Source organism: Hemicordylus capensis, chromosome 2, assembly GCF_027244095.1.
Source record: "Hemicordylus capensis ecotype Gifberg chromosome 2, rHemCap1.1.pri, whole genome shotgun sequence".
NCBI classification, from domain to species: domain Eukaryota; kingdom Metazoa; phylum Chordata; class Lepidosauria; order Squamata; family Cordylidae; genus Hemicordylus; species Hemicordylus capensis.
Window position 1 is genome coordinate 379,137,034 of NC_069658.1, and position 12,002 is coordinate 379,149,035.

The 12,002-nt window shown below is 46.3% G+C and overlaps 1 protein-coding gene across 1 annotated transcript in view; it reads left to right on the top strand.

The window, feature by feature from the left end:
- Window positions 1-11,612, top strand: part of LOC128346037 (transitional endoplasmic reticulum ATPase-like) — a 33,132-nt gene extending 21,520 nt beyond the window's left edge. Inside the window, exons 13-18 of the mRNA XM_053298874.1 lie at window positions 7,145-7,357; window positions 7,948-8,126; window positions 8,496-8,625; window positions 9,469-9,627; window positions 9,813-9,964; window positions 10,771-11,612. Of these exons, the coding sequence (XP_053154849.1) occupies window positions 7,145-7,357; window positions 7,948-8,126; window positions 8,496-8,625; window positions 9,469-9,627; window positions 9,813-9,964; window positions 10,771-10,876 (939 nt within the window). The 3' untranslated portion in view covers window positions 10,877-11,612. The remainder of the gene's footprint in view (window positions 1-7,144; window positions 7,358-7,947; window positions 8,127-8,495; window positions 8,626-9,468; window positions 9,628-9,812; window positions 9,965-10,770) is intronic.
- The last annotated feature ends 390 nt before the right edge of the window (window positions 11,613-12,002 follow it).

Sequence of the window (12,002 nt, forward strand, 5' to 3'; positions counted from 1 at the left end):
TCAAGCTCTTCTTGCTTGCTTCATTTATCTTTTTGCTCAGCTTCTTTGATTCCTGGTGTGGTCCTGACTTCTGACTACCCCAAATTCCTGACCATCTGTTCGGCTCCAGTTCTGGCATGTTCCTGACTCTATGCCTAGCTCTCCCACTCCCAGCTTTGAGCTTTGCGCCAACCACCTAGCAACCGTGCCCATGGTTCAGCCCTGACATAAGCTTTGTACATTTAGCACATCTTGAATTGTACTTGGAAACATTGTTAATTGCAACTGTAGGAAAGAAATGTAATACATTACTTTTGCCAGTGTTTCTCAACACCCTAGCTGATTAATTCTGCTCCAATGGAAACTTCCAAATAGATGCAAAGGGTCACTCAAGTTGTGCACACTGCAGTAGTCATGTACAAATCACAAAGGTATAGACAGCTGTTTTGAGGGGCACTTCCAAGGCAACATCCCTTGTAAATGTCTGTGGGGGAGAAAGGCAGTTCTCAGCATTTAACTATCAACTGGAAAACCAGAGGAGACTTCAAATACAGAAGAACTCTGGCGTTGCCACACAGTTCTACACAATCTTTTCCCATCTCAATCCCCGGTGCAAAGTGGAAGGCAGATGATAATTTCCCCAGCTTTGAAATGTTGCTACTTAAGCTGTAAAATAAACAGCAGGTCAGTGCAATGGCGTTCAAAGCAATGAGCCTTTGCAGATTGTCTCCAGGTGACACCTTTAGTGACCTCCTCCTTATATAGACACAGCACCAACCCTCTTTATCAAATACACACGCTCGATCTCCTCTGTATTATACAAATGCATGTTAAGCCCCACATAAATATATAGCCACTAACAATAGATTTATATGCATTTAATACTGGCTCTCCATATTCCTGAAATACAGAGAGGAATACATTTACAACTACTTTATGTTAACATTAACATTGCACTAGTAAGTAGTGCACTAATAAATCCCAGTTTGCAGCTGTGAGTGCTGCTCTGTAAGGGTGTGAGCATATGGGTTGTAGGTTAGAGATAACCAAGGGAATGTGTTTGAGTTCTTCTTCATGGTCTCTGTGCATCACACTTGGGTTTGTGCCCCTGCAGAGCCAGGTTTCTACTTTTCTAGAACTTTACCAAATAAGGAACAAAAGAGCTGGAGGGGAACAGCCCCCTCTAGCGGACAGCCTACCTCTTTCTTAGTGACTACTTTGCCTTCTGCTTTTCCTTCTATCTGTTGACAAAATTTACAAGGATTAGCAAGTAGCTTTCTGATTCTCCCCAATTGTTTTCTTCGTTTTCTTTTCTCTATCTGTCTTTCTCATATTTCCCTTTTTAGAGTTTTGTGTCTTCATTTACTCTCCCTCCTCTCCCTTTCCTTTGGCCTCTTATGGCCACAAAACGCTACTCCCAGTGCACAGCCAAAGGACCCTCCTCAGACGGGCATTTGTCCTGTTTAGCCTGACAGGGAGAATCACACTGCATAGACTCATGCTCAATCTGCTGCGGTTTCACAGAACAAGCCCGCCATAATTGGGCTGTTTGACTCTGTGCTGTGCAGTGGAAGCAACCTCTCTTACCAAGCTCCTTGTTTGTTGGTGCACCTGCTTCAAATGCCCCTTGTACTGGGACTAAGGGATCAGTGGCACTTATGCAGTCTGGCCCTGATCTACTTAACAGCCCTGCTGTGCCTCCTTTGCAGGCCCCGGCAGCCCTGCCTATGGCACATGCTGCTCCCTTGCTTCCACCACTGAGGCCACTCCCTCAATAGCCCGACAGCCCCAGTGCCACAGCCAGCAACGCTCCTCACACTGATCCCTAATTAGGGGGCGAGGCCATCTGAACCTAAAAAGCATCCTGCTCCACTTAAGAAGGGGATGGCATCTGCATTGGTACAGAGACTGCAATCTACTAATCCTGCTAAAGGGACTGCCACGCTAGCAGACTTGGGCCTTTGGTGCTGACAGGGAACAAGTCATTGGTGCCCAAGGGGAAAAAGAGCACAATACATCTAGAGAAAATGTCCCCAGTAAAGGAAGGAAGGAAGGAAGGAAGGAAGGAAGGAAGGAAGGAAGGAAATACGTGCTGCTGACAGCTCCTGTAGAGGTGCCTCTAGTCCCTGCCCCGGCTTCACCTCAGTTATCAGAGGGAAAGCTGTAACTCACCATATATGCCCTCCTCGGACTCTGATGCTCACGGCTGAGGGGGTAGCCCAACATATTCCCCCATCAGGCCATGATCCCCAGAGACTCTGAGCAGGAGCGCCAGCCTCTCTCCCCAATGGCATAAGACGGGTTGCAAGAGGCGCAGAGAGTACTCGCAGAGGTGCGCCTCTTCCCCAAGGGGTAGGCATGGGTCTAAGTACTCCAGGTACTCCTCCTTTCCTGAGGAATGGCTACTCGACTTGCAGAAAAGATGAGTCTGTACATCATCATGGCAGATATTGTAATCTGAGACCTTGCTACGCTCACTATTATGCTTCCTATCCACCAGAGCCACATTTTTGCTTTTTGCCCCATTACTCCTTGATGGATAGAGATTGCTATGGTAGGCATCATAATAGGCAGGCGAATTGCTCATCGCAGGATCATGATGCCTGTAAATCCCACTGTAGATCAAGGACCCAATCCAGATCCAGGACTCAGTCCCACTCTAGAACACCACATAGGTCTTCAAAACGGGTAGAACCTAGGCAGCCTAAGCACAAGGAACACCCAGCACTGGTGGGCCCTAGTACACTGGTTGTGTCTGCTGCTACACCACCTGAAATACCAGCTGCATCTGTGCCAGTCCATCCTGTCCTAAAGCTGTTACTGTCAAACCCACTTCCAGAAGATCCGGGGCTCCCTTTGGGTGCTGATTCGAAAGCCTCTGGCTCTGGTGAGCCATCGAAGGAAGTGCCAGCTGCTTCACCTAATAACGAGGTGGTACAGAAACAGACGGGGAGGACACATCCCCCAAAGAATCAAAATACTACACAGAACAATTACTGCTTATGGCCTTGTCCGTAGGGCTGGATGTTCATCAACAAGTACCATCCCTAGAGGACCCAATTTTCACACTGATCCAATCAGATACCCACGATTCGATAGCACTGCCTCTGATACCCATACTGACCCAAGTTGTTAAAGCCAAATGGGAAAAGCCAGCATCAATCTCTGCAACTTCCAGAAAATTGGAGAACAAGTATAGGATCCAACAAAAGGACACTACCTTCCTGACTAAACACCCCATGCCTAACTCAGTGGTTGTTGAATCCGCTCAGTCTCGAAATGGGCAATGTCTACTGTTGACTCCCTTGGACAGAGAAGGAAATATATTGGACATCATGGGCAAGGAGGTCTATTCTGCTCCTAGCCTGCTTGAATGCACTGCAAACCACCAAGCATGTTGGGCACGTTACCAACATTTAATTCTAGAGAATTTCACTCCTTTCGTCAACCAACTTCATCAAGTTCAGAGGGGTCATTTAGGAAGCCCAGGTCTTCGTAAATAAGGGTCTTCATTTGTCAAACAACAGTTGTATTCCTTGAGACACTGTACAGGCTGTGGATCCCATTCTATGTCAACAGCAATTTCTCTGAGGAGACATGCTTAGTTTGGTCCTCCTCTCTAATGCAGAAAGCAAGGGCATGTATTGAGGATGTTCCATTGGATGGAGAGGCACTCTTTGGCCAGAAAAATGATGATTCTTTTGAAAGGTTCCAGAAATTATTTTCTACTGCAAGATTGATGAGGTACTCGCAGTTCTTGACATCGACTTCTACAACGATAACGTTTTGGCCCCATTACTCACAATCTAAGCACTCATCATCTCACTCTTTTCATTTTGCAAACACCATTTCCAGCACGGCAAGCATGCCATTTCCATCTTGAGCTCGAGGCATCAAACTAATATCAAGTCCAAAACTACCTATTAAAAGACACAGTCACCCCTGTCAGCTTACTATGGGCCATAGGCTGCTAAAACTTTGGACGTGTGGCTTCTGGCTATTATACAGAATGGCTACAAAATTGAATTCCAGTCCCTACCTCCCTGTTTGGGAATTGGAATCATACCCCCTTCACAAGATCTCCTACAAGAGGTTCAATGCTTCTTGCAAAAAGAAGCCATTGAAAGGGTACATCACAACAAGAATGTGGGTTAATACTCCCACTACTTCATCTTCCCAAAGAGGAATGGAGGACTAAGACCCATTCTCAACCTGAGAGGTGTAAACCAGTTCGTATACTACAAAAGGTTTTGCATTGTTACCACCTCTATAATCCTACATATCCTCTTTCAAAAGGTTTGGTTTGCCACCATAGACCTATAGGATGCGTATTTTCATATTTCTGGTGCCCCATCATGGAAAATATCTCAGGTTTTGCATAGGTTCCCATACCTTCCAGTACATTTGGGCTAGCATCCGCTCCACATGTTTTTGTGAAATGTATGTCCGTCATAGCAGCCCATCTTCATCTGCAAGATGTCAGGGTGTTCCTATACATTAATGACTGGCTCATGATGTCATCTTTGAAAAGTCAGCTTCTTGTCCATGTAAAGCTGACCCTGCACCTTTTCAACTCCTTTGGCCTGCAAATAAACTACAAGAAGTCAAAATTAACACAATCAATAGAGTTCCTGGACACGCTCCTCAATTCAAGAGCCACTTTCACTTATCTTTCCCACCAAATAATTCAGTTTATAGGTCTCACTGCACAGACTTTCTGCACCATAAGCAGCCACAGCGCAAGTTTTGTGCAACGATTGCAAGGCTTCATGGACAGCCGTCCTACCTTTTGCCCACCTGCACATGAGGACCTTACAGTCGTGGTTCCTTGATACCGTCCATCCCCAGAGGGACTCTCAAAGAAATATCTTCCTCGTGCCTCCCAGAATTCAGAACGCTGTAGTTTGGTGGACATGGGAAACCAATCGCACCCAGGGTATCCTGTTTTGCAGACCCATGCCTAACCTAACCATCACTGCCAAGGGATGCTTCTACCAAGGGTTGGGGGCGGGGGCACACTTCAGGGACCTGGTGGTTGCCAGAACTTGGTCCCACATGAAATGGAAGATGCATATCAACTATTTGGAACTGTTGGCCATGTTCAAAGCACTCATGGCCTTTCACCATTGGATAGTCAGAGAGTCAGTCCTTCTCCTGACAGACAATACCACTGCTCGGTCGTACCTGAACAGGCAAGAGGGTACAGCGTCCAGGTTGCTACTCCACCTGACATTGTTCTTCTGGTCGTGGTCCCTTGCTAACTGAGCAAGGAGGCACCTTTCAAAGTGGTTATTCTCTTATATTTAGCAGAGGGAGAACTGGCCCTCTCCAACCCCAGCACAACATCCCTCTAGTGGCTGTTGTTGGAATCTACTTTGTTTCTTTCTAGACGGTGAGCCCTTTGGGACAGGGCATCATCTTATCTATCTATCTATCTATGTAAACCGTTTTATAAACTTCTGTTGAAAAGCAGTGTAGTAGTAGTGGAAGATATGGCCCTTAGCAGTTCACATCTGGGGGAAACTAACATTCTGCCAGACGCCTTGAATTGACATAACTCACTTCCCACGAATGTAAACTGGAGCCCGGAGTTGTGAAGGAAGTCTTCATAATCTAGACCTGTTTGCAAACTCACAGAATTCTCAGTGCAGCAAATTTTGCAGCAGGAACGGACCCAAGGTCTGAAAGGGATGCCTTACTGCATCTTCCCACTAATCCCTCCCATTGTCAGGGTTCTTCAGGAAATCATTGCAGACAGAGCCAGATACATCATGATCGCCCCCTGGTGGCCAAAGCAGCTGTGGTTCACCACCTTCATACAGCTGTCATGAGGAACTTACCATCATCTCCCATGGATTCCACAACTGTTGACAGGGGACCACAGCCATCGCCTTCATCCAGATATCAGCTCACTGCATCACACCGCCTGGAAGATAAGAGCATGAATAGAGACTATAAGGACACAAATACATTTAGTGCTCTTATAGTCAAGTGCAAGAGGTCTTGACAGTTGCCAAAAAAACATGCTGTGAAGTGGAAATGTTTCACCCATTTTGTGTAATCCAAGGCCTAACCCCTACCACGGCTCCTCTCCCACTGATATTAGAGTACAACTTGGAATTAAAAGAAAAGGGCCTGGGTCACTCGTCATTGCGTGTCCACTTTGGCCTTTTACCTGGATAGGAGTAAAGTTTTCCGCAGGTCACAGTCCTTGTTCATTTCATATACTGAGCCCACAAAGGACCTTCCTATTTCAGCACAAAGAAATGGTTCCTGGGTCAAGGAGACCATATCTCTATCCTACCAACTTCCTTCGGAGCCATTGCCTGCTCCTGTCTGAGCACACACATCAAGGGCTATGACTACAATGATGGCCTTGTGCAAGTGTATCTCCTTGACAGACATCTGCAGGGCGACTATGTGGTCTCACCTGGCTACATTCATTGGTCGCTATGCACTGGACCTGCACTCGAGATCTCATGCATCTTTTGGCGCCTCCATTTTGGGCTTGACTCTCCAGTGACTCTCCAGTATCCTCCATCCAGGTGAGAACACTTCCTGTTATCCCAAGTGTGATGCACAGAGAACATGAAGAAGAAAGGCAGGTTTCTTTCTTGTAACTGTAGTTCTCCAAGTGGTCTTCTGTGCATTCACATGACCCACCCTACCTCCCCGCTGCAGCCTGGAGTACTCTCACCTACTGCTTCAGGTATGCGGCATTCACACACACTGAGCGAAAGAGGTAGGCTAACAGCTAGAGGTAGCCTTCCTCGCCCTGCTCTTTTTTCCTTATTTGGAAAAGCTCTAGAAGGGTCCGAAACTTGGCTCTGCGCAGGCACAAACCCAAGAATGCACAGAAGCCCACTCAAAGAACTACAGTTACAGGTAAGAGGCCTGCCTTTCTCCCACTCCTTTTTAGCATCTTAATGGTAATTGGGAGAGAGAATGGTAGTTGGGAGAGGGCAAGAATAGTGCACAGATTCCACAGGCACTGAGGGTAAATTTTGAGAAATAGCTCTACAGCTTTCCCTATGCTTTGTTGGCCCCTAGATTCCAGACAAGAAAGGAAAGTCAATGTAGTATTTCAAGGCTGATTTTCTAGGAGAGTGTCTGACTACATTCTTAGTACCCAGTTCTTAATCACTTGCTTTCTCACCCTTTCCAGTTCCCAGTGGAGTATCCTGACAAGTTTCTGAAGTTTGGGATGACACCATCACGTGGTGTACTGTTCTATGGACCTCCTGGCTGTGGGAAGACTCTGCTGGCCAAGGCCATTGCCAATGAGTGTCAGGCCAACTTTGTCTCCATTAAGGGCCCTGAGTTGCTTACTATGTGGTTTGGAGAGAGTGAGGCCAATGTCCGTGATGTTTTTGATAAGGTACAAAGTGGAGGTGGGACGGTGGTGACAGATGGAGGGCAGGACAGGGGGCGGTTCACATTCTTGCCTCTAGTCCATATGAAGAGTCAAAAAATGAAGGCCATAATGAGCCACCAAATCTTTTTGGAATCTGAAAAGCAGCCAGGAAATAGAACACTGATCCCAAAGCTTTTTATTAAAGGTGATCACTGGTAGTATTTTGTGATTTGCCCATTGGTCCTCCATTGGGATCCAGAAATCACAGTTCCTTATAATCCTTGTTGCTTACTGTATTCTAGTCCTGTTGACAACCTGATGATGTGCCCATCTGGCACCCATAAGTCATTGACTCGATTCTAGCACACCTTTTCAGAACCACTGCTTCCAGTGCCTCTGGGTCTTGGTTGCCATGAGCTCAGGATGGGAACTACCCGGTTCCTCATTTCACTTCTTCATGATAAGCTCTTGTGAGTAGAGGAAGGTAGTTGGTGCACCACTGTGCAGCACTACATTGAAAGGGTGCAGGGTTAGTGACCGCTAGATGGAACCCTGCCCAGTTGTCTCTTTCCTTCTGCATTACTTGGCTCACATTGGTACCTTCTCTTCTCCAGGCCCGGCAGGCAGCTCCCTGCATCCTGTTTTTTGATGAGCTGGACTCCATTGCCAAGTCCCGGGGTGGCGGCGCAGGGGATGGTGGAGGGGCAGCTGACCGGGTCATCAACCAGATCCTCACTGAGATGGATGGCATGACCAACAAAAAGACAGTTTTCATCATAGGTGCCACCAACCGGTGAGGCCTCCAGAACAAAAGGGTGGGAGGGAGAATGGAACTCTGTGGGCAAGTTATATAGCAAGGTCATATCTGGGGATTGTCTCAAGCAAAGCTGCTCTGGTGATGTATGGTGAACATCAGACTGCTTGTCCCAGTGCCCACTCAGCCACTTGACCCCCAGATTATCTTTTCCTTTACTGTGATGATCACTGGCTGGTTTAAAGAGTCAAACTGGAACTAGTTCACTGAAGATAAGTTCTCATATCCATATCTTTGGGAGTGGATATGCCAGTCTGTACTGTCCTAAGTGGAGATGGCGGAGTGCCATTCCCAAAGTGAAGCAGTCAGTAAGCTTTGAATTACTTCTCTTATCTCTTTGGCTCCCAGACCAGACATAATTGACCCAGCCATCCTACGTCCAGGGCGTCTGGACCAGCTCATCTACATCCCTTTGCCTGATGAGAAGTCTCGTGTAGCCATTCTCCAAGCCAACCTGCGCAAGTCACCAGTTGCCAAGGCCAGTGAAGGCAGGGTTGAAAATGGGAGAGGAGGGTTGGACCAGAGCAGGAAGTAGAGGGTGAAACTGGGGATTGGATTCTGAGTCCAATAGAGGAGGGTATCTTATGTTAAAGGTGATAATGTCTTCCTTAACAAATTTTTTTTAAAAAAATTTAAGTCTCTGGGCAGTTTACAACAAAAGAAAAACAAAGTAAAACATTAGTTAAAACAAAAATGAAAAGTTTAAAACATTACAACAATTTAAATTTTTAAAAAGAATAATTTAAAATAGCATTGAAGCCATTAAAACAATATTAATTAAAAGCCTGGGTGAACAGATGCATCTTTAAAGACTTTTAAAAGCTGTCAGAGATGGGGAGGCTCTTATTTCACTAGGGAGCACATTCCAAAACCTTGGGGCAGCAGCGGAGAAGGCCCGTCCCTGAGTGGCCACCAGACGAGCTGGTGGCAAATGCAGAAGGATCTCTCCAGATGATCTCAGTGGGCGGTGGGGTTCATGACAAAGAAGACATTCTCTTAAATACCCAGGGCCCAAGCTGATTAGGGCTTTATAGGTTGTAACCAACACCTTGTATTTTGCTCGGAAACATATCGGCAGCCAGTGTAGCTCCTTCAATACAGGAGTTATATGGTCTCTCCGAGATGACCCAGAGACCAACCTGGCTGCCGCATTCTGGACCAACTGTAGTTTCCGGACTACATACAAGGGCAGCCCCACATAGAGCGCATTGCAGTAATCCAGTCTGGAAGTTACCAGCCAATATACCACTGTTTTGAAGAAGGAATGTTTTGCTATTCTGGCAAGTCCTTTCTTATAAGTCTATGTGGCTTCCTCCAACAGGATGTGGATTTGAATTATCTGGCTAAGATCACACATGGCTTCTCAGGTGCAGACCTCACAGAAATCTGCCAACGTGCCTGCAAGCTTGCCATCCGTGAGGCCATTGAGATGGAGATTAAGGCAGAACATGAACGCCAACGTCATAAATATGCCGCCATGGTATGGAGATGCAACCTGCCAACAAGGCCTAGTCAAATTCTTTACCATAGTAACACGCCCTGCACTCTCCTCAGCCACAACTCATTTGGGGAGCATAGTAGCTGCCATATCACTACATTGCTCTGATAGGGTTATGGGGTTACAAGAACACTTATTGACAGCGATTCTTCTACTTTATGTAACAGGATGATGATTATGACCCAGTGCCAGAGATCCGACGTGATCACTTTGAAGAGGCAATGCGCTTTGCACGCCGCTCAGTCAGTGATAATGACATACGCAAGTATGAAATGTTTGCCCAGACGTTACAGCAAAGCCGTGGCTTTGGCAACTTCAGGTAATGTTGGAAGAAGCTTGCGTTTTCTCTCCCCCAAAGTCAGAATGTGTAGAGGCCTTGTCCTTGCTCTCAGTCTGGAGCAGATAATTATGGGAACCCTGGGTTTGTGCAAAGGGGCTGTGAGGACCTCATCTTTACTTCATTGGACAGGATGTGGCAGATTCTGCCTCACAGGCAAGTCATGAGTGATGATATGTCTGGTTCCCACTCCACAGCACAGAGCAGAAGGGTGGGAATAATCCTCTTCTTATCCAGAGGCAGAAGTCTTTTCAACGTTGCTCTCAAAACAATTTGGGAATTTTGGTCTTACTTTCACTTTGGTACAATTGAGATCACTCACCTAATGGGATTGCTGAGAGCTTCTTCCCATAACTCACCTTCCTCAGCAGATGTGAGAATTATTATTTATTAAGGCTCTCAAGGCAGCTTACAAGATAAAATTCCATGTACAGAGCCATTTAAAGTTCAAAATAAAAACAATAAAACTAAACAAAAATAGTTACACTGGACAAAAGGTGGTTTATAAAGCAGTTGGATTGCCCTAACCATCTTTGGAGATCCACAGCATAAACAGGCCTGTATGTGTGTATCACTGATAGATACGCATTCAATTTCAGATGCACACTCAAAGGTACATCTGAGTGAGGATGCAATATACTGCTTTGAATGAGGTGCACATTCTGATCTGGATGTACACCCCCCATTGTCTTGCATGCAATGCCTTGTTTACAAGCAAGTATGAATGGATCAGCAGCACCCATCTTTTCCCTCACTGAATCAGCACTGTTTCTTTTTTTCCTCCTCAGGTTTCCAGCAGGAAAGCAGAGCAGTAGTGGAGGGGGCAGCAGCGGAAGTAATAGTGGCCAAGGGAGCCTTTTCCAGGAGGAGGGCGATGACGACCTCTACAACTGATTGGCTGGGCAATATCTACTTTGCTGGAGCTATTGGCCCCATTTTTTTCATAGCTACTGCACCCTTTCATGTGAGGTCCTCTGCTTTTAAGGCTCAGCTCCCCCCTTCCTAAACGGGCTACTGGAAACAAACACCTCATGCCTAATTTTGACATGTGAGGCCTCTTCCACTTACCTTCTCTGGCTTGGGCACTGTAAGAAATCTCAAAGCCGTTCTTGCCCTTGTGCCTGTTGGATGTTACGGCAGTACCCATGGCAGTCACCAGGGGGAACTAAAGCCTAAACCGATGTCCTGAGAGCATAAAAAATGCCTTCTGGATCAGACAAATGGTCCATCTAGTCCAGCATTCTGTTTCCAGCCATTGTCAGCAAGACGCTTTTTAAAACTCACAAGTAGGATGTAAAGCTGTCAATTTGTTCCTTTGTCTCGTCTCAAGAGTGCCCCAAGCTGGTGCCTGTTCCTTGCAGCTTTTATACTGACAGCTCTCATTAAGAAACCAGCGGACTGGTGGATCTGCATTCTCCCAGCCCGACTTGCTAGCAAGCCCAGCCTGCTTCTAATGACCCTGTTTATCCCACTAGTCAGTTTTTGGATCCTGCATTATTCACATGGCCAATGAACTCCATGTTGTATTATCCAGCGACAGAAGCTTCTGGGTATCGAATAAACTGGAAATGCATGCCTACTATTCTGTAAAAGGTGCCAGTTAGTAAAGGCCTGAATTGTGGTGTCTCTATGCTGACTTTGAGTGGATTCATATGAACATACACATGGGCTACTGCTTCAGATTCAGCCATAATATTTGAACTGGCAAGGAGTGGTAGTAGCAGAGAGAGGTCTATCTCCCCCACTAGGGGGCACCAATTCTCATCCATCCTGGATAAAACATTGTAAGTTTCTTTTCTGTTCTTTGCCACATTTCAAAGAGCCATTGGTTTCTAGAGGCTCTGCATCACCAACACCCAACCAACTGGCTAGGTTCATCTCAAGAGAAGGGGACAATGGGTAGGACAGGGAAATCAGGGTGAGGACTGAACATACTGGAAGATGAACAGGGAGCACTGCCTACCAGATTAGTAGGGCTGGCAGAGACAACTGACAGCAGGAATGTTTCGATTTAAGTCAG